General features: G+C 40.4%; 1 protein-coding gene across 1 annotated transcript; it reads left to right on the forward strand.

Annotated features, from left to right (window-relative positions):
* On the forward strand, window positions 1–26,940 carry YIPF4 (Yip1 domain family member 4). The gene is made up of 6 exons (XM_005296270.5): window positions 1–236; window positions 10,854–11,028; window positions 15,129–15,300; window positions 18,740–18,817; window positions 19,768–19,881; window positions 25,388–26,940. Exons 1-6 carry the CDS (start codon window positions 152–154, stop codon window positions 25,523–25,525), a joined length of 762 nt encoding a protein of 253 aa, XP_005296327.1. The 5' UTR covers window positions 1–151; the 3' UTR covers window positions 25,526–26,940.
* The last annotated feature ends 528 nt before the right edge of the window (window positions 26,941–27,468 follow it).

Raw genomic sequence — 27,468 nt, forward strand, 5'->3', positions numbered from 1 at the left:
GCAGTGGCATTGTTGTTGTCCTGTCACAGGGGGTTGGGCCGTGGAGCAGCTCGCCCGGCCCGCTGCCGCTGAGTGAGAGTCTTGGGGAGGCCCGAGGCCCGCGCCCCTTCCTCTCGGTCGCGCCTTCGCCGGCCCCGCAGCGGGCGGGGCGATGCAGCCTCCGGGCCCCCAGCAGCCGCCCCTCTACGCGCCCAGCAACGGGGACTTCACCTTCGTCTCCTCGGCCGAGGCGGAAGGTGAGAGCGGGGCTGGGCGGGTTCGCGGCTCCCGGCCCGGGAGTGGCCGAGCGGGCGGCCCGGGGGCGCCTCTGTCTCTGGCGGAAGAGGTGGCCCCTGCCCCGTTAAACTTGTGGGTGTCGGGGGCTTCTGCGGGACCCGGCAGCGTCTCTCCGTCTGGGCACTTGAGGTGGGTGGGAATAAAACGTAACCGCTTCCCTGCGAAATCCCAGCTACGCACCCGGCCCCGGGCTGCGGCTCCGTCTGCGTGGCACAGGCAGTGCCTGTGGGGCTGGTCTCCTCCTCCGGCAGCGGTGCTATCCAGGCCTGCGCCGCGCAGTGACACAGCCGTGCTTGTGACGAGTGTGGAGGTTGGGCGCCCTCCCCCCCCCCCCCCCCCCCCCGCGGCATGCCTGGGTTTGCTGCTTAGGTGGTGCTGTGAGTAGCTTGGGGCCACCATCTCCAAGGCTCAGTAACTCGGCGCTGAGCAGTAGGTATCTGAAAGCGAGTATTGTGCGGGATGCGTGGCCAGCACACTACGGTATAGTGTGGTGAATAGGCTGACGCTGCGTGAGCGGCTGTAATGTATTATCAAAATGTGCCTCGGGAGAATGCTGTCTTTATGTCAAGATATGCACTCGTGTTTAGTACAGCAGAATTATGCCACCTGTAGTTCGACTAGCAGCTGTATTCTCCTCCCCCCACCCCCCCAGCAATATCTACCCTAGGAGTATGAATGATCATTGCATGTGTATAAACATAACTGGTGGCTCTGAGAACATGTGTATGCAGACGTAATTCAGGACTTATATACAGCCCATCCTGAAACTAGAACCAGCATGGAAATCTACCAGAAAACTGAAGACTAAAGGGGGTGTGCTTATTCATGTATTAATGAACATAAACTGTGGTGAGTCAAGTGTAAAGGTAGAATTATGTAGGCCAAAAAAGAATTTGAAGAGCAACTAGCAAAAGACTCAAAAACTAGCAGCAAAAAATTGTTTTACGTACACCAGAAACAGAACCTGCCAAACAATCCGTGGCGCCACTGGATGAGTGAGGTGGTAAAGGAGCACTCAAGGAAGACAAGGCCATCGTGGAAAATACTCCAGCGGGAATTCTGTGCCATTGCACAAGTGCAGAATTAATGTCCTCTGCAGATGTTTGGTTTCTTTTTGTTTTGTTTTCCCCAAAGAATAATTGATTCTGATGGGGAGGCGAAGAGAAGCCATGAGAGGAATGTCATGCATCCCTCCCAGGCAGCGGTCCCAAGCGGGTGCATCTGTTCAGGCATCAGAAGCAGACAGGGGAGATGTAAATCACTGCCTCGGGGCTGCCCATGTGTGCATGCAAGACTCTGTCCCTCTTGCTTGCTATTGCGCTATGCCCGGTGCAGAAGGGCAGGATGCTGGGATGTTTCTGGCGCAGGCATGGGGTGGGTCAGGCCCGTGCACTGGGTCAGGGTTGGGTACAGCCTTGCCACCAAGTCCATGTCCAGGGGAGGTGAGGGGGGCTGGAGGATGAGCCCCCACCTCTGTGCAGCCAATGACCTGTGCCTTTCTAATCTAGGATGCCTTTCTTATCTAGGACACCTGGGAATCAGCTGGGGACATTAATTGGTGTTGCTTTATTTTTTGATTTGTATTATTAGATCTCACTGTCTTGATTCCTTCCTCCTATGTGCAATTCTTGCATGTCTCCAGAGTGTATACTTGCTGATTGCATGACTCCCTTTCTCCTCCAGGAAAGTTTTCCCACCCCCTTCTGCTTTTGAGATGGACACCAAGATAAGCCTGCTTACATTCTTGCCCTACCTTGTGCTAAGGATCAAATACACCTTCCTCTAATGTGGTGATTCACTGACCATTCATTTAGAAAAACATATCGGCTTTATTTTAAACATACTCAGTATTTTTCTTTCTATTTTAAGAATTTGTTTAAATTAGCCAGTCTGAGCAGAAATGTAATTCTAAAATGCACCGTTTTGCACCATTTAAAAATCAGGAGCTTAAGGGAATATTTCTTTTCTTTTTTTTTAATTTATATATAAATTTAATTTTTTAAAAACTGATTTTATACAAGGTCTCATTATTTAGCTTGCTGAGTATAAAAGAACATAAGAATGGCCATACTGGGTCAGACCAAAGGTCCATCCAGCCCAGTATCCTGTCTACTGACAGTGAACAATGCCAGGTATCCCAGAGGGAGTGAACCTAACAGGGAAGTGAACCTAACAGGAAATGATCAAGTGATCTCTCTCCTGCCATCCATCTCCACCCTCTGACAAACAGAGACTAAAGACACCATTCCTTACCCTTCCTGGCTAATAGCCATTAATGGATTTAACCGCCATGAATTTATCTAGTTCTCTTTTAAACGCTGTTATAGTCCTAGCCTTCACAACTTCCTCAGGCAAGGAATTCCACAAGTTGACTGTGTGCTGTGTGAAGAGGAACTTCCTTTTATTTGTTTTAAACCTGCTCCCATTAATTTCATTTGGTGACCCCTAGTTCTTATATTATGGGAACAAGTAAATAACTTTCTCCACACCACTCATGATTTTATATACCTCTATCATATCCCCCCTTAGTCTCCTCTTTTCCAAGCTGAAATGTCCTAGCCTCTTTAATCTTTCCTCATATGGGACCCGTTCCAAACCCCTAATCATTTTAGTTGCCCATCTCTGAACCTTTTCTAATGCCAGGATATCTTTTTTGAGATGAGGAGACCACATCTGTACGCAGTATTCAAGATGTGGGCATACCATCGATTTATATAAGGGCAATAAGATATTCTCCGTCTTATTCTCTATCCCTTTTTGAATGATTCCTAACATTGTTTGCTTTTTTGACTGCCGCTGCACACTGCATGGACGTCTTCAAAGAACTATCCACGATGACTCCAAGATCTTTTTCCTGATTAGTTGTAGCTAAATTAGCCCCCATGTACAATTGGGGTTATTTTTTCCAATGTGCATTACTTTACATTTATCCACATTAAATTTCATTTGCCATTTTGTTGCCCAATCACTTAGTTTTCTGAGATCTTTTTGAAGTTCTTCACAGTCTGCTTTGGTCTTAACTATCTTGAGCAGTTTAGTATCGTCTGCAAACTTTGCCACCTCACTGTTTACCCCTTTCTCCAGATCATTTATGAATAAGTTGAATAGGATTGATCCTAGGACTGACCCTTGGGGAACACCACTAGTTACCCCTCTCTGAAAATTTACCATTTATTCCTACTCTTTGTTCCCTGTCTTTTAACCAATTCTCAGTCCATGAAAGGATCTTCCCTGTTATCCCATGACAACTTAATTTATGTAAGAGACTTTGGTGAGGGACCTTGTCAAAGGCTTTCTGGAAATCTAAGTACACTATGTTCACTGGATCCCCCTTGTCCACATGTTTGACCCCTTCAAAGAACTCTAATAGATTACTAAGACATGATTTGCCCTTACAAAAATCATGTTGACTTTTGCCCAACAATTTGTTCTTCAATGTATCTGTCAATTTTATTCTTTATTATCGTTTCAACTAATTTGTCTGGTACTGACGTTAGACTTACCGGTCTGTAATTGCCGGGATCACCTCTAGAGCTCTTTTTAAATATTGATGTTACATTAGCTATCTTCCAGTCATTGGGTACAGAAGCTGATTTAAAGGACAGGTTACAAACCATAGTTAATAGTTCGGCGATTTCACATTTGGGTGCTTTCAGAACTCTTGGGTGAATACCATCTGGTCCCGGTGACTTGTTAATGTTAAGTTTATCAATTAATTCCAAAACCTCCTCTGGTGACACTTCAATCTGTGACAATTCCTCAGATTTGTCACCTACAAAGGACAGCTCAGGTTTGGGAATCTCCCTAACATCCTCAGCCATGAAGACTGAAGCAAAGAATTCATTCAGTTAGTCCGCAGTGACTTTATCGTCTTTAAGTGCTCTTTTTGTATCTCGATCGTCCAGAAGCCCGACTGGTTGTTTAGCAGGCTTCCTGCTTCTGATGTACTTAAAAAAACATTTTGTTGTTACCTTTTGAGTTTTTGGTTAGCTGTTCTTCAAACTACTTTTTTGGCTTTTCTTATTACATTTTTACACTTAATTTGGCAGTGTTTATGTTCCTTTCTATTTACCTCACTAGGATCTGAGTTCCACTTTTTAAAAGATGCCTTTTTGTCTCGCACTGCTTCTTTTACACGGTTGTTAAGCCACGGTGGCTCATGTTTTTTAATTTAATTTTAAAGCTCCAGTGTATGCCTCTTGTTTTGACATTCATGGCCTGTTTTGAATGTGCATCCCCCCCAATGCATCATTTTACATATAAATCATCTCTGAATTACATTGCTAGTGTTTCTGACTTCTCTGTGCAGAAATGTGTAACTTGTGCCAACATAAAATGTTTCTGAACTGTTTCAACATTGTCTTGTTCAGTGAGTGCCAAGGAGCCACTATTTGTTGCTGGGTTCTATATTGCCTTAATCCAGGTACACTTATGTTGCAAACTCTGGTTGAGAAACTAACAGTAGCTCTGCCTATGTGTTTAGGAAATGCTGAATAGGTATTGTGAGGTTATTTTTATGTATTGTAGTTTAATTATTACTTGTATTCCTTACTACACATAATACAGAATTTTAATCTGTCAAAAAACATTTCCTAAATCTTTTTTGTCTATAGTGTTACAGACATATTTGCTGATAGGTATGTTGAAATAAATTACCAAAATAATTGAAACTGGCATGATTATATTGTTTTGAAAAATAAAATATGCAGAATTTTAAAATTGTGCACAGAATTTTTAATTTTTGGTGCAGAATTCCCCCAGGATTAAGAGAGGCTAAATGAAGTCTTTGCATCTGTCTTAGTCGCAGAGGATGTGAAGGAGATTCTCACACTGGAGTCATTCTTTTTAGTTGACAAATCTGAGGGACTGTCCTAGATTGAGGTATCAATAGAGGAGTTTGGAACAAATTGATAAATTAAACCATAATAATCCACTGGATCAGATGGTATTTACCCAAGAGTTTTGAAGGAACTCATGTATGAAATTGCAGAAGTACTAACTGTGGTATGTAACCTATCACTTAAATCAGCTTCTGTACCAGATGACTGAACGATAGCTAATGTGATGCCAATTTTTAAAAAAGGCATCAGAGGTGATTCTGGCAATTACAGGCCTGTAAGCCTAACTGCCAGACCAGGCAAATTGGTTGAAACTATAGTAAAGAACAGATTTATCAAACATGTGGATGAACACAACTTGTTGGGGAAGCGTCAACACAATTTTTGTAAAGGGAAAGCATACCTCACCAATCTGTTAGTGTTCTTTGGGGGAGTGAACAAGAGTGACAATGCACATAGTGTACTTGGACTTCAAAAAAACCCTTTGACAAGGTTCCTCACTAAAGGCTCTTAAGCAAAGTAAGCAGTCAGGGGATAAGAAGGAAGATCCTCTCATTGATCAGTAACTGGTTAGACAAAGGATAGGATCATTCTTCAGAATGGATAGAAGCAAATAGCGGTGTCCAAGGATCTGTATTGGGACCATTGCTGTTCTACATATTCATAAAAGATTTGGAAAAAGGGGTAGAACAGTAAAGTGGCAGAATTTGAAGATGATATGAAATTACTCAACATAGTTAAGTCCAAAGCAGATTGCGAAGAGTTACAAAGGGATCTCACAAATGGCAGCTGAAATTCAATGGTGATAAATGCAAAGTAATGCACATGGCAAACATAATCCCAACTGTGTACAAAACGATGGGGTCTAAATTAGCTGTTACCACTCAACAAAAAGATCTTGGAGTCTTTGTGGATGGTTTTCTGAAAATGTGTTCAATGTGCAGTGTCAGTCAAAAAAAAGTTAATGTTTGGAACCATTAGGAAAGGGATAGATAATAAGATGGTAAATATACTTCTGCTATATAAATCTATGGTACACCCACACCTTAAATACTGCGTGCAGTTCTACTCACCCCAACTCAAAAAAGGTATATTAGAAATGGAAAAGGTTCAGAGAAGGGCAACAAAAATGATTTAAATATATGGAACGGTTTCCATTTGAGGAGAGACTAAAAAGACTAGGACTGTTTAGCTTAAAAAAAGAGATGGAGGGGGGGAGGCTTATGACAGGTCCATAAAATCATGAATGATGTGGAAAAAGTGAATGAGGAAGTGCTATTAACCCCTTCACATGACACACGAAGCAGGGGTTGCCCAATGAAATAAATAGGCAGCAGGTTTAAAAAAAGTACTACTTCACACAATGCACAGTCAACCTGTGGAACTTGTTGCCGGGAGATGTTGTGAAGGCCAAAAGTATACTGTGTTCAAGAAAGAATTAGGTGAGTTCAAGGAGGATGAGTCCATCAATGGCTATTAGCCAAGATGATCAGGGACACAGCCCCGTGCTCTGGGTGTCCCTAAGCAGCTGACCTCCAGATGCTGGGACTGGACAACAGAGGATGGATCACTTGATGCCTTTAAACCATCTGGCATTGACTACCATTGGATGCCAATACTGGGCTACGTGGACCATTGGTCTGACCCAATATGGCCATTCTTAATTTCTAGCTAAAAGACCCTGCAGGATTACAAAAAGCTGTGTTTGTTTTTTCTTTGTGTGTGTATGTGTCACTATTAATATGACGAAGTAAAAGTTTAAACAGGATTACGCAACACGAGTGGTTTCGATACCTGCATCATATCCACACCAGCACATCCATTGATGGAGCCAACTTGCACAGAAAAATTAGTTACACATTTTCTCCAATGTAGATTTATTGTAACGGGCAAAAATTGCTGTCTGGTGTAAAAACTATGCTCTTTTTCCACTCCTTTATTTGTCTATCTTCCTTGTCTCTGACTTCTTATTTCTTTTGGAAGATTCCTTCTCTCAGTGGGCAAAGGATACAAGAGCCACATTGTTCTCCCATCCATTGTATTGCTGCTTCATAACAGGAGCAGAGAAGATTCTGCTTTGAAAGCCAGCTTTCAAGTTGACTGTCTGCGAAAGATCTCGGTACCACTTGCACAGAATGCTCTGCCTCAGTGAGGCACCACAAACACAAGTTTTTGAAAGGTTCCGTAGCATCATACCATTACCAGTAACTGCAGGACTTGCTTGTTGGAGGCAGATTGGTGGCTTTTGATTCCTTGTGGGCCCATGTCCTTTCTATCATATGTCCTGAACATGGTTCAGTAGGACTACATGGTTAGGCGTGTAGGATTCATGATGGACTATTCAAAGTCACAGCTTGTCAGTAACAGACAACTGATATAAAGTAGTCAAAGGTCAGAAGGGACCAGTGTGATCATCTAGTCTGACTTCTGGTATTCTACAGACTATAGAACTTCCCCAAAATAAATCTTAGAGCATACCTCTTAGAAAAACATACAATCTCAGTTTAAAAATTGCCAATGATGGATGAGGACAACCTCTGAGGGGCTCTCCAGGTGCCAGTCCAGGGACAACTTTGTTATAAACTTCCAAATGCCTCTCCCAGTCCATTTCTCCTTCAGAAATGATACTGAATAGGGGGCCTTGCTTGCACGTACACCCCTCTACTGCTCAAGCTATTGCTATCAAGAGCTAGGGGAGTTCTGTCAGACTAGTTCTAAATTGCTGAAATCGGAGGAAAAAAAAGTCCTGCACAGGTTAGTGTGATGTCTTGCTCAGGTCACCCTCAAAACTGTGTGTCAGTTTCCTGTGAGCACACCAGCTTGTCTGCCTTGCCGGCAACCTTCAAGACTCTGCCAGTCCATACCTTGCCTTGCCGGTGACAGTCAGTGAACCCCAGTTCCCAGGTTTTCTTGAGATGTCTTTTGCTGCATCTAGACCTCTGACTGGACCCTCGGAGAAGGTGTTAAGTTTGCTGCCTCCAAAGAGACAACACACACTAGCCTGTTAATACACAACATGGAGATGGTTTTGTAATAAAACAAGAATAAGTTTATTAACAAAGAACATAGGGTTATGTGATTTCAAGTAAGTGAAAGAGATAGGAAAGGTTAGAAATGAAACAAACAAAACATACTTTCTAGTGACTAAAATTAACTTCAGCAAGTTATTTCTGTCTAAATAGGTTTTTCATCTATAGTCAGTTCGCAAAGACTTCAGCCTCTTTGATTGAAGGATCCACCTTTCTCAGATTTCAGGAGCTCTGGGCCCTTTTGCCCACCTAGTGATGGATGCCAAAATGGCATTCTGTTTCTGCTTGTATTTTCCAAAGTCTGTTGTCTTTGATGCCAGAGCCAGGAAGGCTTTGTGGTGGAGCAGGCTTCATTCCTATTGTGATCATTAAGTGGCCTCCCCCTCTCCCCCACTTGTTTTGCTTGAAGACTGTGTGTGCTGCCTAAGTAGGGGTACTTTACTTTGTCTTCTGACATATTACCTGGCTCAGTTTACATTGGAAATATAGGAAGAGAGGTGAAACAACATTCCTTTGTCTAAGACAGGCTGGGCTTATAGTTGCAAAACACCTTCTAACAACATATTTCCAAACACACATACATCACATAATATTAATGACCAGCATGTCATCAGTTTGCATAAGGTACCTAACATGTCACCTTTTAGATACAGATTATAACAACAGTGGGTTGGGGCAATAAGTGTGTCAGGTGTGATGTGAGTTGTGGTATGGTATGTCCTCTGCCAGCTGGCATTAGGGAGGCTTCCTGGCTCACAGTGATGTTGTCAGAAACAAAATTACAAATCAGTAAATATTTCCTTTTGTAATTTAAAAATGGCTGAACAGCAGACACAGGGAAAACTTAAGTTCCAAAAGTGAATCGTTTAGCTAACTGAGTTTAAGGCAGAATTCTAAATTGGTCTTAACATTGGGTGTTAAGTGAAAACTTTATGCATACAAACAGAATAGACTAAGTCGTTATACCATCATTATAAGTTGCATCTTGACTTTTTAAAAACTTAGTTGTATTTGCATAGTCTCTTATCCTATATCATTCACATAAAAATATAACAACAATAGACATTGTCAAATTTAAAATCCCTAGATACTATGTCTATACCCAGGATTGCTGTCAATTATATGGTTCATAGACACTATTCTTATGTTCCCTGTTCCCCGCCCCCTTTCTTTTGCTGTGTGAAAGGCCCACATAAACAGAGAAAAATGACTTTTCCCCTAGCATTGGCAGGGCAAGATTCTTAAAGACTGGAGGTGCCTCCAGGTTCCATATTGTAAATATTTGCAGAAATGCCACTGTGATCTATCTGTACTCTGTGCTAACTATGCTTACTGCTGTAAAGCTCTCAAAAAGAAGAGTTTCTGTACAAAAGATGTCACAATCTGACAAAAGGAGAGGAAAGACACCTGGGAATAGAAATACTTTAAATTGTTTTTGTTTTTTGTTTTAAACAACTTGATTTGGTTTAGATTCTACTCCTGGGCATTGCAGAAGTGCCTTTCAGATAGATTTGACTGCTGAGAGATTGGTTTCTTGGTGAACAAGTGTGTATATAGAGAGAATTTCATGAGGAAGGGATGGTATGGATAAGGCAGGAAGGTGGGAGGAAGGAAATGGAGTTTCTTTAAAGAAAAGCTGTGAAACAAAGGGGTTGAAGTCAACCAAATGAGTTCACAGTTCTCGCTTGCAAGGTTCTACACCAGTGTACTCAGCACAAGCTTTCTACAAAAGTTGTGCTTTTTCTAGTAACAAATAGTGATTGAGACTGTGTTCTTGGAAGATAGAGAATACCGTGTGGAGAAGTATCAAACTTTTTAACACAAAATGCAGCCTAGAATGGCATCCCTTCTTTTATGATCTTTCTTTCCCATAATTTCCTACTTCTTCCTTGCCTTTGTTCTGTTTTCAGTTATTACTCTGCTACTCTGTCATTCTAGTTTGTCTGTACCTCATTGCAAAGTAAGTGAAACATGCCAATACATTTTAGTTTGCCTTTTGTGGCATGTATACATAAACAGACAGAAAGCTTCCTTGCTTTGCTCCTTTTTTGTTTCTTTTAGTGTTGTGCCAGGGCTAGATCATTCTATGTTAGAGAAGTCTGAGAATCTCTTCTGACGATAGCTCTGAATAAATAAAAGCAGGGCCTATGGAGTTCTGGTAGTTTTCTTTTTTAAAATGTCTGTGTAAAATCCAGGTTACAAATTGAAATGCATCTATGAAAGGTTTTCCTGTTGTAACCAGTCACACATACAAGGGAAAAATGAGGTGGAATAGAAAGGTGCTGGAATGCAAATAGGTTGCGTTTAGTGCACTTGAAATACTAAGCAAATTGCTACTATTGTGGCATACGATAGTAATGTCATTTAACTATCAATAATATAACACAAAGTAAGTCCAAACTGTCAAACCATAATGTCTACAGTTAGACATCTAAATGAATGGGGTAACTTTAGACACCGAAGTTGGACAGTTTTGGCCCTAGAGCAATAATTGATATAGTTTTGTCAACATTTTCTGCCTATATAAAATATTTTATCACTTTCAAATTATGCATCTTATAGTGTACAATTTTATTCTATAACTTTGAATATTTCTCGGTATTACTCTGTGTAGGGTAGACCTACTGGAATACAGAAAAAATAGGCGAAGCAGTTCAAACTGGCTTTTGTGAAGGTATAAACATAGTCTTTCTCTCCTTTTTGTTCCAAGATCTTAGTGGCTCTATAGCATCTCCAGATGTTAAGCTAAATCTTGGAGGAGGAGGAGAAGGAGGAGGAGGAGAGTTCATCAAAGAATCTACTGCAACAACATTCTTGAGACAGAGAGGATATGGCTGGCTTCTGGAAGTAGAAGATGATGACCCAGAAGATAACAAGCCACTTCTGTATGTCAGAATTGCTCTTTGATATCTATCTTCATTTTCTGGTTAATAACTTTTTGTTTGTTTGTTTTCCTGAACATTGGTGAGCAGTTAGTCTTTTTGCTGTGACTAGGATTCCACAGTGATAAATGGCTTAACTTTAAGTCTGTCATTGTATTTGTAACATTGTACATCATTATCTTTATTCAAGTTTTATTTTTGTGTTGTGGGGAAGAAGAAGCTAAAACATGTTGCTTGTCTTGCTTTCGGGGAGGGTGGAAAGGATGAGGTAAAACTTGAGTATAACTGGCCATGGCTCATATAGAGTACCACAAAACGTTGTTTTCTCACTGCTTCTTTTAAACTTTTTTGTTCTTTTAATAATTAACAAAAAATCAAATCTTAAGCTTGGTCTATACTACAGAGTTAGGTCAACGTAAGCTGCCTTATGTTGACCTATGTCAGTGCCTACACTGCAGCCTTGCTCTCACTGATGTAAGTGCCCTACTACACTGACATTATAACTCCACCTCCAGGAGAGGCATAGTGCTCATGTTGGTGTAGTTAGGCAACACTGTTGCTGTAGAGGCTGCATTACCTACCTCAGCTGTTGGCTACAATTCTTGTCAATTCTGCTGGAGCTGTGAAATTGACAAGAAAGGCTGTTAGGTTCCCTGCTGTGAACCCTGAGCCAGGCTTACAGCTTGGGCTGTCTTCCTTGGACAGGTGTGGGGCTTCAGCTAGAACCCGGCTGCCCCCTAGGCTCCTGGCAGCCACTCTGAGCCCAGCTACCGGGCACCGAGAGCCGGGGCTCCCAGAGCTGTCAGAATGTGGCTGCTCTGAGCAGAGACAATAGCAGTGTGAAATTGCCAAGAATGTCAATTTCACTGCTGGTAGGCTCTGTGCTGTGAAATTGAGCCTGCGCGAGTCTCACAGCTGGGGCTTTCACCCTGGGGCAGATGGGGGGGCTCCAGCTGTGAGCCCCATGTGGCTATCAGTGCCCCACACTCAGCTGTCAGTGCCCCACAATGCCCCACTTCAGTCAATGCAAGTGCTCCTGGTGAGGACATGCTCCACTGGCAGGAGGAGGGTAGTGTGGACACCAACAGCCAATTGAGTTACTGCAGTGACTGTAGGATGACCTAAATTAAGTCGACCTAATTTTGTAGTGTAGACAAGCCCTTAGATTGTGACCTTTCTGTCCTCCTCTGTTGTGCTGCTATTAAGCTGAGTTTGTTTAGCATTGTTAAACAATCAACAACACTGACTTACTGCTAGTGTTCACTTGATATTTTGTTACTGTCTGAAATGAAGGTATTGGAAATAGTGGTGGTCATCACCATAGTCTTGAAGTAAGTGGACAGAGATTTGGATTTAATTCGGGTTTAACTCCTCTGATATATACTGACTTCATCAGGGCTTTTAAATGCTAGAGAAAAAAATATTCCTGCACTGTAGTCTTGTATACTAGGATTTTTCAGATCAAGGCTGTTTCACCGAAACTCAGTTTTAAAAGTATTATAAATGAAGTACAGTTCTTTTCCCACATCCTTTCATGTTACGTCAAAGGCACACAATCTGTTTAAAGCCAAAAATTACCATGATGCTGATAAACCCATGCTTCCCACTGTGTAAAGAGGTATGGTTGGGTTTTGTGATCTAATGGCTAGTGCACTTTGAAGCAGGTGATTTTGGTTCTGTTCCTAGTTCTGCCACTGATTTGCTGTGTGGCCTTGGCAAGACACTTAATATCTGTCCCGCAGTTTCCTCTCTGCAAAACAAGGATAATACTTGCCATTTTTTGTAAAGCAGTTGGAGATCCTCAAACAGAAAGAGCTGGGAGACAACAGATATTTCTGGAGACATTAAAACTCCATCTGCATCTCCTAGAGTAGTGAAACCCAAATATCTTTTCATATGATAAAAGTTGCACGCTAACCTTTTGTTTCAAAAAACTAAGACCACATTTCATCTCTTTTCCTAGAGAGCTAGACTGCTACATTGGGGGTGACAAAGCATCGGTGCTCTCTGTCACATAAGACTGTACACTATAAAAGCCAACTCTGTGCACCAAAAGGTGATCTGTGCATTCTTAATGTTTATTACACCTCACAATTGGAGGACAAAGCTCCTAACCTTAATGCTTCTATGGATTTAAAACATGGCAGGCTGCCAGAGAGCCAGCACTGACTCTGTTAAATTGAGTCAAGGTCAGACTTCATAGGATAAACCCGTCTTTATTGAGGGATGGCCTTATTCATGGCCCACCTCTAATGACAGCCACCACCCTCTTGAATGAGAGAAAAGTCAACGTCAGGCAACAGACAGATGCATATACACGATGGAACCTGTTGAGTGGTGGGGCTATGAATTTCACTCCAGAATTTAAATGATCATATCACATGACCTTCAGAATGAAATGTAAAACAAATAGTTGCTGACTTTAGGATGGATGGAGAGACATGCATGCTCCTGTCCTTTAGACAGTGGAAGGTACTAAAAATGTTGTGGCAAAGTTCAGTAAAAATACCTTGCTATAACAGAAGGAGATAAATTGCCCTAAGATTTGCATATACAAAAATAACTTCACTAGACTCAATAAAGAATATTCCCTGTCTGGGGAGACAGTGTAACTGCCTGTTTTCACTGGACTTAACTCATGGTCCAGCTTTTCTGAGAGAAGGCTATAAAACAAAGACCCTCTTATTTCCAGAGTACATTGTAAATGAGCATCATGGGACAAAAATCAAGCAATAACTTATTCTAATCATATTTAGCAGTTCTGTAATGATTTTCATCTGTAGAACTGAAAGTCCTTTACAAAGGAGGCCAGTATCATTACCTTCATTTTATAGAGGTGGAAGTTGAGGCACAGCATGGAGAGGGATATGCCCAAGATCACCCAGCAAACCAGTGGTAGAGCTGGGAATTGAACCCAGATCTGTGCCTTCTAATATAGTGGTCGTGATTCTGTACTTTCAGACCTATGCTCAGATGGGCAGCTGCAGGAAGTCTCTTGAAGCTCCCTACTTCAGAGCCGCCTAGTTCCAACTGCGCAGGGGCAGCCCTAACTTGCACTAGAGTCCATCGGCAACTTTACACCAATAGAGGATCAGATATAGCAGAGTTCTGCTTTGCCTCACCTCTCCCTGTCATATCTGTGCTCTGCCCCTTGAATGCTCCCTCCTTTCCCTTATGCCATGGTTGAGGGGAGCAGCAAAGCTAAACTCTGCCAGATCTATACCAATGGAGAGTTTTGCAGAGGGCAACTCTCCACTGGCCATCCCTGTCTGTTTTAAGGCTAATTTGTGGCCTGGAAGTGGGGGAGGGAGGTTGGAGAGTAGCAAGATCTGCTGCTAGAACATCTTTTACTGGTTTGATCAGCCCTTAGTTATTGCTGTTTACTCATGCTGGAAACCAGCCAGTTGAACTATTGGCATAAACTGGCCTGGGGGAAACTACCCAGTTGAAGCAACTACCTTTCCTTTAATTAAAAGACCATCTACTTCAGCTTGTTGGTATGCTTTTTTTAAACACTTTGAGGATTAATGAATCCTATGCTTTTGTTCCCTGTTGGGAGCATGTATTATTTTTAGTTGCATTATAAATAAATGTAATGTGTCTATGTGGTTGCATATTTCAATGTATATAATCTTTAAAATAGCATGACAATAAAAAAAACCTTGACAGATGAATATGGCATATATGTGCCTAGATGCTGGAGGACAGAAGCTTTGCTTTAATTCAGACTGCAGGGTATTTTACCCTTCTTTTGTGTTCCCAACCACAGTATTTATTTCAATATAGTTAATGATAAAATTGCATTAATGTTGAATAAAGTTGTTAGAAATTTAACAAGGGTTTCTTGAAGAAATATTTAAACAGTAAAAATAATTTTTATCTCACTAGGATGTTGAGATTTCATTTTATGCTGCCGGTATATCTTGGAAGTATTCCACGTCTTGTGTGTCACTGCACCTGAAAGCATGTTCATAATGAACAAACTACAGACTCACTGCTTAATTAACCTGCTCTCACAGATTAATTATGAGATGAATGATTCTCTTTACACAAACTGTTCCAGTACCAAAATATGTAGTAAAGCTTTTGTTTTACAATTGTAGGGAGGAACTGGACATTGATCTGAAGGATATTTACTACAAAATTCGATGCGTGTTGATGCCTATGCCATCTCTTGGGTTTAATAGACAGGTAGTGAGAGATAACCCTGATTTTTGGGGCCCTCTGGCAGTTGTCCTCTTCTTCTCAATGGTTTCATTATATGGACAGTTCAAGGTAGGTATAAACCTTTTATCTAAAGAGAACTTTAAATATTGTGACTTGAATGCTAAACAGTTTATCATATTTATAGACCAGTAGAAAGCCTCTTCTCCCCTTGCCATGAGTATAGTGAGAAGAATGGAACATCTAGTTCCAAATATATTTCTTTCATGGGTGTCTTTCTGCATATTAAAAAACTTGTAATACTATACTAAATGTTCCTTGAACTACATCTCTAAGGCTAATTAGAATAAAAATGTCAAGTTTTGTCTCTGAAATGGAAGTGAAGGAAGGGTGGGATTTCTGGAGGCTTGTAATGATATGCAATCTGTCAGATGCTCAGCTGTATACTAACTGGAATGACTAAAACATAAAACCTACATAATAAGTATATTTCATTACAATGCTAAAGCAAAAGACGGCACCTTTACAATGCTGGTTCATGTATGTTAAATAAAATGTAAATTGTGACTGAAATTGAGGGACCCATAGGAATCAGTGATGAAAGTGAATGTCACTTAAATTTCTGTAGTTGGGGCATGATTATAGAGTAGAAAGTCTGCACCATGTTTTTCTGTATGAACACATTCCCTCCTCTGAAATCTTCTCCCATCTTTAATTTAGTTCTCAAATACAATTTACATTGATTGTACTATTAACTTCGTAATGTTTCAGTTCCCCCTACCACTGTCCTCTTTTTGCATTGCACAGTGAAAAAGATAGTTGGCTTTCCTACATGCTTCACAAAAAAGTTTGGGGACAGGAAACCATTAGAAGATTCCCCCCGCCCAACCATGTTACCCAGCCACATACTCTTGCAAACATCTTTAGTAAGGATATCTCTTCTAGAGAGGGGAAAAATTAGCTCTGTGTCCGGACATATTAGTAATAAGTTGTTAACTAAGAATTCTAATTCAAAAGTGGCTTATTCAGTTGGCAGTTAGATACTTGCTGGTTGAACCTTCTGCATTCTAGTCATACTAGTAAGCTTTTTTTCAGATAATTTTAAACTTATTTACTGGTTTTATTACCAGAAAACCTTTGTATAAAGATCTTGAATTTATTGTGGTTACAAATAATGCCATAACTGTCTGGTACTTTTTTGTCACCTCAGCTACCTTTTCCTTCTCTTGCTCCCACCCCCATAATTAAATAACTTCTGTCTTCTTAATACCTCTGTCTCTTGTCACTTGACTTCTCCTATGATTCCTTCAGAACTCAGGGAATGCAGCTTTTGATTGGCCAGCAAGAATTATAGTATAGAGATGCTTGGCCTTTCTTCCGCTTTTCCAGTATTGCCCAAGCATAACATCCCTTGTAGTGCTTCTAATCACTGCCACCTTTAAAAAGTGACAGAACTTAGATATGAACCTAGGTCTTCTCTTGGTAGCACCTAAGTGAGCCCCCATGCAAGCTCCACTTATAATAATGAGTAAACACCTTTAACCTTATCTTTAAATATAGCAATAAGTAAGGCGGTGTTTTAGTCACGGGTATTTTAGTAAAAGTCATGGACCGGTCACGGGCAGCAAACAAAAATTCACAGCCCATGACTTGTACTATATACCTAACTAAAACTTGGGTGCTCAGGGGCAGCCCAGGGTCCTACTCGGGGGTGGGGGGTTTGGCATGACTGGCAGGCACTCTACCTGGCTCTGCGTGGCTCCCCAGAAGTGGCGAAATGTCCCTTGGCTCCTAGGCAGAGGTGCGGCCAGGAGGGCTCCACGTGCTGCCCCCACCCTGAGCGCCCACTCCATAGCTCCCATTGGCTGCAGTTCCTGGCCAATGGGAGCTTTGGTGGTGGTGCCTGCAGGTGGAGGCAGCGCACAGAGCTGCCTGGCCACGCCTCCGCCTAGGAGCTGAGAGAGAGAGAGAGAGACATGTTGCCATTTCTGGGGAGCCCCCCCAGGGAAGCGCCGCCCAGAGCCCTTACCCCCTTCTGCACTCCAGCTCCCTGCCTCAGCCCGGAGCCCCCCTCCCACATTCCCAGCAGTGTCCGGTGTGGCTGGGCCCAGGGGCTGCCAGAGCTGCTCAGGCGGCCTCCGGGCCAGACACTTCAGAAGACATGGAGGTCACAGAAAGTCATGGAATACGTGACATCTGTGACCTCTGTGACAGAATCGCAGCCTGAGCAATAAGCTATACCAGGATGTGTGGTATTACAGTATGCTATTAGTTGAGGTAATTAATTTTGAGATATTAAGGGCGTTCCTTCAACCTCCATAAGGTGTGCCCTAAAAGCTGACGAACGCGCACTCTTGAATGGCTTATTTCTATGAGTATAACTGACTAATTTTACATATGACACATTTAATGTGATTTGTTCTTTTGGATGGGAGAAAGGTGCGGGGAAAGAAAGACAGGTATGCACTGTTTCTTTCCATAGTGAAACATAATGGTTTTATGATGTGTTCTTTTTAAAATTATTACAGAATTTTAGCTGAAGAGACAAAATCTATAGTTATACCAGCTTCATGCTCTTTTCACCTTCCCCATTTGATTTTTACAGTGCATATGAAACCTTAAATCACTACCCACTTTAGGTTTGTAGCCTAAACTTGAGTTTTAAATGCAACCATACTTTGAAGCTCAGAGGCTGTCCTGGGAGCGCGGGTTCCCACTGTAGAAGTGCTATTTTCAAAGGGAAAGCAATATTTCCCTTATTCTGCTTAGCAGCTGCACTCCATATCAGCTGGGCTGCGATTTAATTTAAGTGTAGGCTAGGGACCTGAATTGCGTGATAATTTAAGCCAGTTTCATATTCATATTAAGAACTGAGGAGAGGAGGAAACCTGGGAGGAAGACTACCGCCTAAACTAGAAGTACTGTCAAGGTGTAGAAAGAGTTAGGAGTCATAACATAGATCTCTATTCTTTTGATTTTGTATTTTAAGGGTGACACACAGTATTCTGCCATCCCTAGAGACGATCTTCATCAACGAAGAAAGGAGATACAAGCTGAACATTGATTTTTCTTTGTTTTGTTGGTTTAAGCCAACAGCTCAATGTTGTCTGGGCATGCTTTTCATTGGGTGTGAAGAGATATTGATTTCCTTTTGTGTTTCAGAGTAGAATGAAAACAAACATGTTACCATCTTATAAAATCTGAGACTCAGTTGAACCCTCTCATCAGTGGATTCACTAAAATTTAGCCAGAGTTCTTTTAATTCCAAAATTTTTACTGACACTTTCCTGTTCTGATAACAAAACCACACTACGGGTAAAATACTGGTTTTACCATATTTTCTTGTTTGAGCATTCCAAACACACGAGCAAACTTGTCAGAAAAGATATTGTATAAATAATAAAATATCTGAATTTTATTTCTAAATTCCATTGTAATACTGAATAATACAAGGTTTGCTGCAGTTGACTTTCTTATGAAACCAAAATTAATTCTGAATTATAATAAAAATAATTGACTGATAAGAATTAATTGTTCTCTCTCTTTTAAGGTGGTTTCTTGGATTATAACTATATGGATATTTGGATCCCTGACAATTTTTTTATTGGCCAGGGTTCTTGGAGGAGAAGTAAGTAGCATGTGAAAGTGTGATTGATATATAAAATATTCAGAAGTGACTTGGCTTTTTGGATGCTCAACTTGCGGCACTTTAAAATCACCTAGCTACTTTCTCAAAAATCTTGACCTCCCAATATTTAGACATGAATTATAGCACAGTGTGGAACACATTGGTCTCTGTTGAAATTGAGTTTCAAGATAAATTCTTAGAGTTAGATCTAGTCAGAGAGCTGCTAGCTAGTGAACAGGTTTTGATTAAAAATAAGAACCAATCCAACTCATTTGTTCATGTAAGTCTGGATTTAAAAAACAAAACCAGACCCTTGGTCAATTTCACGTGCATTATTTAAACTGCTGGCATTTACTTACAACCTGGCCAGAACCAGAAATATATCAGAAATACTACTAGACTTCTAGAGCATCCTTACTACAATTTTCACTGCTAACATGAACTTCTATCATTAATTTAGGCATCCCAGTGGAAGAGTTACTTTGTGTGGTGGTTAATTGCAGATATTCAGAATTAATGACTATTGTCGAGTTGATTATTAATTTGAAATCTGACTGTGTATTTCATACATACTATACTAATTTCTAAATGCTGCAGTAATTATGTAATAATGATTTGAAATGCATTACTCTGTCATTACCAGTAAAGAACTTTGCATTAAAAAAGACTGGAAGTAACCAATTGTTATAATTTGCATAAATATATTACCCTGTGAATTTACATTTAATGACAGTAATATCAAAAAAAAAAAAAAAAAAAAAAAAAAGTTGCACATGTTAACAACTTTAATTCTGAGCCACAAGACAGATGCATGTACTCAACACTACACTTACTGGAATAGCTACTAATTCCATCATGACAAAATGTAAGTGTTTTCTCTGTTGACAAAACTTATGAGCTAGATTGAAGAAATTTTTTTTATTCTTTACTAATTGATTTATAATTTTCAGGTTGCATATGGGCAAGTTCTTGGTGTGATAGGATATTCTCTACTTCCACTCATTGTAATAGCACCTGTCCTCTTGGTGATTGGATCATTTGAAGTTGTATCTACACTAATAAAAGTGAGTTCAGTAATGTTTATTGTTTGTCACTATGCTTCAAAATATTATGTTGCCCTGAACAAAGTAATAATTTTAGTAACTTGTAATAGAATTTTAAAAGTACTGCTTGAATTCTTGTGACCCTCTTGTTCAGAAACATAGGTCAGGAAGTCACTCTGTCTTCCCCATAATTCAGTATAAGATATGTTTAGTTATTGCAATGTGAATGGTAACGTCAGTCATGTTCAGAGAGATGGTAGTAGAAGTAGTAATCTCAAAACACTTCTACAAAGAAGGTAAGTATTGTTATCCCCATAACACAAATGGAAAACTGAGGCAGAGAGAGCCAAAACTGACCAGCCCAAAGTCAACTACCAGTAGAGCTGGGCAAAATTTTTCAAACAAAACTTTTTTTAGCAACAAAATGCAGATTTGGTAACACTGAAATGTTTCGCAAATTGGTGTTGGTTTTGCCAAATTTGTGTCCAAAAATTTTTAGGAAAAGTAGAAATGTTTCATTTTGATACTTCTGAAATGAAACTAGGGCTGTCAATTAATCACCGTTAACTGAAGCGATTAATGCAAAATACATTAACTAGGTTAAAAAAAGGCACAATGAATCGTAGTTTTAATCACATTGTTAAACAATAATACAATACCAATTTGAAATTTATTATAAATATTTTGGATGTTTTTCTATCATTTCAAATATATTTATTTCAATTACAACAGAATACAAAGTGTACCATGCTCACTTTATATTATTATTTTTATTACAAATATTTGCACTGTAAAGAGATAAACAAAACAAATAGTATTTTTCAGTTCACCTCATACAAGTACTGTAGTGCAACTTACAAATGTAAATTTTTTTTTACATAACCGCATTCAAAAACAAAATAATGTAAAATTTTAAAACCTACAAGTCCACTCAGTCAGTCCTACTTCTTGTTCAGCCAATTGCTCAGATAAACATTGTTTACATTTGCAGGAGATAATGCTGCCTGATTCTTATTTACAATGTCACCTGTAAGTGAGAACAGGTGTTTGCATGGCACTGTTGTAGCCAGTTTTGGTATTTATGTGCCAGATGCGCTAAACATGTGTATGCCCCTTCGTGCTTTGACCACCATTCCAGAGAACATGTTTCCATGCTGAATTTAAATTGATATTCTATTATTGTTTAACTGTGTGATTAAAACTGTGATTAATTGCGACGATTTTTTAATCTCGCGATTAATTGTGATTTTAAAAAATCATTTGAGAGCCCTAAATGAAACATTTTGATTTTTCAATTTAAAAAAAAAACTAAACGAAACACTCAAAATTGAAACAAAACATTTTTTCAACTTTTCAGTTTGCTGAAAGGTTCTAAAAAGTGTTGGGTTTTTTTGTTTTGTTTTTTGATTCGCACCAAAACAATTTTTCGTTTTTGAATTGCCAGTGAACCAAAAAAATCTTTTATTTGCCCAGCTTTACCTACCAGGCCTGTGGCAGTAGAGAGTAATGAACTGTACTAGTATGGCAAAAGTTTCCTGAGGGTTTGCCTACCCAGCAATTAAAAATGCGTGTCTGACCCATGCCAGTTGACTCAGGCATGTGGGGCTTAGGGTACAGGGCTGTTTAATTGCAGTGTAGATGTTTGAGCTTTAGCTGGAGCCTGGGCTCTAGGACTCAGTGAGGTGGGATGGTCCCAGAACTCAGTCAGCAGCCCAAGCCCAAACATCTACACTGCAATTAAACAGCCCCCCTTAGCCCAAGTCAGCTGGCACGGGCCAGCCATGGGTGTCTGATTGCACTGTAGACATACCCTGAGAGGTCTCAGAGCTATGTGTGATTCTTTAAAGGCTATGCTATCTGAGTACAACTGCATGAATCTTTACTTGCAACTGTTGCCAGAGTTCAGGGAGGTGGCGGGTTGTCAATCAAAAGGTAACCTTGCTAGCTTTGTCCTGTATTCCTTTTGTATTGCTCTGTTTTGTTAGTTTATCTTTAGTTAGCTACCAGTAACCACTCTAATTTCCTCAAACTTGAATTACACTTTAGTTACCTTGCAGTTGCACCGTGGTTGAGGTTTTGCTACCTGTAATTACCACTAATTTGTATACTCAGAAGGTTAATCATTTTTTAATTACTTGTCTGTCCATTAATTAATACATAATTCTAAAAATAGGGTTACATTAATTAAATTTTAGTTACATGGTCATTATTTTATTGTCTTATGGTAACTTTAAGCAGATATGTGCACAATTCACTTGAGTTTCCGGTGCAAAAAATGCAGGGCCAAAGCCCTGTATCGAAGACATTTTAGCCCTGTGAAGCACCTATAGGTTGGCTTGAGGGTCTGTACTAGTGAGAATCTTCCAACCTGAGGGTGCTCAGGAACATTCCAGCGAGTTCTTTTCCAATTTCAGTCGGCAAAGGAGCTCCCTAACAATTCCAAATGATGTAGCTCAAGCCTTTACTATCGCAGCTTTGCTAAAGGCTATGAATATCTTACTGAATTCCAGTCACTAACCTCTTCTCCTTCCTGACACTGCCTACACAGAGCCCCAGTTTAGGAGTCACATGCGTGAGCATATAATCAAAGGACTTTTTGAGGCTATGTGCGTATTCCACTACTTATGTGAACAGATCCTTGGGAATATTGCTTGCAACAGGCTAAGGTCCTTTGACAGTCCCTCCAATTCATAGATTTCATTTTACACCAGTGTGCTAAACCTTCTTGCTTGAGGACAGTGGGTAGAGCCCTGCAAATCTACGGATATCTGCTTTATATCCGCAGATCATTTTTGCGGATTGGATGCAGACACAATTTTTGTATCCATGCAGGGTTCTAACAATGGGTGTTTGATTATATTTTACGCTATGACCCAGTTAGCTTGAGACTAGAGGTTTGTATCAGGGCTCACTTGGTCTGAGGCAAGGCAGCCAATACTGCTTGCCTCAAGATGTGTCAGTGACAAGCACATGCACACTAACTAGTTATGAGACACGCTGCATATTCACTAAGCACTGCTGCTTGTGTTCAGTCTTTTTAAAGCATTCCTGCCTTGACTTTACAAATACGATTGTGCATCCAAAGCAGAGGAATCCAAACTTGCCTGTACTTGGAGGTTTTGTTTTTTCCAGTGGGCAATGTGTTGGAACAGTTTTGTTATTTGGGGAGACATTTTACAGCCTGTACAGTGTTTGGGCCAGATGTGTTCTAGGAGAAGTAGCGTAGCTAGGGGGGGAGCAGGGGAGCAGCCGCTCCCCCACTGAGCATAAGTGGCGCCATGTCAATTTCTTGGCGTCTTTTTACTCACCCAGGGGAGTGATTTTTAAAAAAAAAAAAGGTGCCACCCGCTGCGGTGCTTTTATTTTATCACCCGGAGGCGCTCTGGGTCTTCGGCGGCGGGACCTTCACTCGCTCCAGGTCTTCGGCGGCATTTCGGCGGCGGGACCTTCAGTGCTGCCGAAGACACCTGGAGCGAGTGAAGGGCCCGCCGCCGAAGACCTGGAGTGCTGCCGGGTGAGTAAAAGCGCCGCAGCGGGTGGCGCCTTTTTTTTTTTTTTTTTTTTTTTTTAATTGCTCCCCCTGTTCCCTCCACCTGGCTACGCCACTGTCTAGGAGTTCTTAAATCCCATTTCTAAGATAACCAATATGAGTTTCTTGTAGTAGTTATTGCCTCATTTTTCCACTGGTACACCGTGGAGCTTTGTAGTCTCCAAGAGTGAGACTTCTGCCATAGATGACATCTTTAGGGAAGGGAAAACTACTTATGTGCAGGGAAGAATTCACAGATATAGGGTAAGATGTCCAAAGTTGCTTACGTACAAGGTCACTTAAGTCCTTTAGAAAACTTAACCCATAATCTTTCAGGATTCTCTCCCACTCTTCTACCCTGCTCCACTTCAGAGTGAGAGGATTCTGGATATGATGTTTTCTTGATTCAGGCTGGGATTTTCAAAGAGGCCATAGTATAGGCACCGAACTTCCATTAACTTCCTTCAGCCCCTTTGAAAATCCCAGTCTCATGCTCTAGGCCACGGGTGGGTAAACGACGGCCCGCGGGCCAGATCCAGCCTGCCAGCCATTTTAATCCAGCCCTCGAGCTCCCGCTGGGGAGTGGGGTCTGGGGCTTGCCCTGCTCTGGTGCTCCAGCTGAGGAGCAGGGTTGGAGGGCGCTCCACGTGGCTCCCGGAAGCAGCAGCATGGTCCCGCTCTGGCTCCTACGCATAGGGGCAGCCAAGGGGCTCCTCTCTGCACACTGCCCCTGACCCAAGCACCGCCCCCACAGCTCCCATTGGCGGGAACTGCAGCCAATGGGAGCTGCAGGGGCAGTGCCTGCAGACGGAGCAGCGCGCAGAGCCACCTGGATGCAGCTCTGTGTAGGAGCTGGAGGGGGGACGTGGCCGCTGCTTCCAGGAGCCGCTTGAGGTAAGCACCACCTGGAACGTGCACCCCTGAGCCTCTCCCTGTGCCCCAACCCCCTGCCCTAGCCCTGATTCCCCTCCCACCCCCTTGATCCCAGCCCAGAGCACCATCCTGCATCCCAGTCCCTCATCCCCCGCACCCCCAGCCGGAGTCTGCACCCTGTCCCGCACCCCACTCCTCTGCTCCACACCAGAGCCCTTACCCCCTCCCACACGCCAACCCCAATTTTGTGAGCATTCATGGCCCGCCATAAAATTTCTATTCCAAGATGTGGCCCTCGGGCCAAAAAGTTTACCCACCCTGCTGTAGGCAATCATGTATATATTGCTGTTACCTCTGGGATGTTAATATCAAAAGAATATTTTACAAAAATATTCTTTTTATGTCTATGCCTAAGGGAAGCTCTTGCTTCTTCTTGTTATTGAAATAAATTGGTTAGTATGTTCCAGAGCCCTTGAGGTAGGAGAATGCTCAGTAAAGTGACTAAGGTCACCAGCCAACAGGTGCTTGAGGAGACCACATTTTTTTAGTTTTTCCCATGATTTGCATTGGAGGTACAAGACCCAAGGGTAAGAATCTTGCAAGATGACATTCAGAGAAGCAGAATTACAGGTAATAATCATGAAAAAAGTTCAAGTTGAAGAGGACTAAAACAGAATGAAGAGTTGTCAAATAGTGCTCCCCTGGTATAAAGATCTATACTATCTGAATATGTACACTTACTATTTGCTTTATTGTAGCTATAGACTCTTAAATTCAAATGAGTGCACGTGCAGATGCTTGACGCCACATGATGACCTTCATTGTAAAGTGCTTTGAGATCTGTTGAGGAAAACCAGTACATAAGAGCTGGAGATTATTAGTACGAATACATGTAGGTAAAATCTCTCAAATATCCATGAATGAAAATACTTAGAGACCAACATGGTGCATCTCTCTCTGAACACAAAGAAAATAACATACTATGTGTTCTCAATATAACACTCAGTAAAAAATGTAAGGTTTCTTTCCTAATTACCTTAAAAAAAAAAGTACTGATTTTTGTATTGGTATCTGGACAGATTTTCTTGTACTGTCAGCTAACACTGTACCTTTTTTCTTTTTAAGCTGTTTGGAGTCTTTTGGGCTGCATACAGTGCTGCTTCATTACTAGTCGGAGAAGAATTTAAGACTAAGAAGCCCCTTCTGATTTATCCAATCTTTTTATTATACATCTACTTCTTGTCCTTATACACTGGGGTGTGACCTGAAGTGTTGGATGTGGCCAGAAACAATATTTTATTCACATGCAGACTGGTAAAACATAAGATTAAGGAGGCTGGAGAAAATAGGAGTGACTGTTTTGTATCCAGTTGTTGAAAAGTTTTAAGACCTAAACACACATTTGTGTATATTATTTAATTAAGCAATTATAGCTATGTGGATTTGTATCAGAGTTCTAGGTTTAAGATTCTTTAGATTTTCATGAAATAATATAAGAACTTTGTGTTTTATAAGATTGTGTAGCAAAAATACAGCTTGATACCTGTGCCATAAGCACCAGGACCAAATTACTATATTACATTGAACGGGAATATGAAAAAATATTGGTAATGGTCTCAAAGTGCAATTTTTCTTTTCAGTTAAACACAGCTGGCTTTTTTGGCACAGCAAATTCTGTATATATTTATGAAACAATCCTGATGGTTCACAGAATAGGCTCTATAATTGAGACATGAAGATATTAGTATTTTTATGTTAGAGCCCCAGATTTATTTGATTTGGCTTTTGCGATTTTATAAATTCTAATTTACTTTGGGGAAAAAAGTGTACATGTGTATTTTGTATCTATTGCTTATGTGTAGCAGATATACTCCTTGTTTAAGGATGTACATTGGGTTTTCAACACTTGAAGACCCAAGCATTTGAATTAAAATTCGCATTTATATCTCTGCCCAACGGAGCAAGACATATACTGTGTGACATTAATTCATTAAATGGCTTATTTGTGGAATCAAATTATTTCATATTTAACAAGATCTGAATTTGAAGTCACACAAAACAACTTTCAACTGCAGCATTGGAGTAAGGTGTGGGAGAAGGAAGATAATGTATCAAATTTGTGACCTTGAGCAATGTTTTAAAATGACAAAATAAACAGAATGCTTCCCTAACCTTGTATCTGTTTTGTAACAGCTTGTTCTGTATTGCTTTTAATGGTATGTAATTTAACCAGTCAGGAGTGTTTTTCTAATATACTGTTCACCTTTTGTAAAATGAAATATTAAGATTCTTAAAAGCCTGATTCTGCCTCCATTGAGTAAGTAAGGCAGAATTAGGGACTTAGCAACACATTTTCACACTAATTTTGACTATCAAATTAGGTAATATTGTGATAACATTAAATACTTCCTGTATATACTATATAAATTGTTTATGTAATAGTTTATGTTGATAATATTAATGGAAATTATGGAAAGAAAAAAATTATTGAAGGTAACTTAGCATGATATTTACTTTATTGAAAGTAAAGTTGTTTGTTATCTTTAGTAGGTAATATTTGGAAATAGGTTTTGACTGACTTGCAATTTTTTTTTTTGCTAACTTTTGTCTCTTAAAAATAATAGTAATAGTACAACCAGAGATCCTTACTGCAAATAATAAAAACTTATCAACCATTACAAGGTGATATGAGGAACTGCCTATTCTCTGTAGTAGTCAGACTACTGTGATTTAGCTTAATTCTGCAATATTTTTAATAAAATTATCCATATAACTTGAAACTTTAATTATTAATTTCATATAATTTATAATAATACTCATTAATTAAAATTTAAAGTTAAATTCTCAGCCTCCAAAAGAAACTTTGGTTTCTGTAACTTGCTTCTCTGCATGGGTACCTGGTAGTTTTAAATTAAACTACTTAAAGTTGGTGCTGGACAAATGTTGTGATAGCAAATCCCAGCTATGCTAAGTCTTACAATACTGTAAACCCAGAAAAACTTTAGTTTAAAAGTTGATCATGATACCAATCTTTGACTTCAGTGGAAGTTTTTGTTGAATAAGAACTGCAAGATTTTGTACTAAACAAATAGTATGGTTTCTAAAAATAGATTATATATCTACAGCTTAGTGAACCTTAACCTATACTAGTGTATTTTACCAATTACCTTGTTGCATAATAATCTATAGTAAATGAAATTCATATC

This window comes from Chrysemys picta, chromosome 3 (assembly GCF_011386835.1).
Source record: "Chrysemys picta bellii isolate R12L10 chromosome 3, ASM1138683v2, whole genome shotgun sequence".
Classification (NCBI taxonomy): domain Eukaryota; kingdom Metazoa; phylum Chordata; order Testudines; family Emydidae; genus Chrysemys; species Chrysemys picta.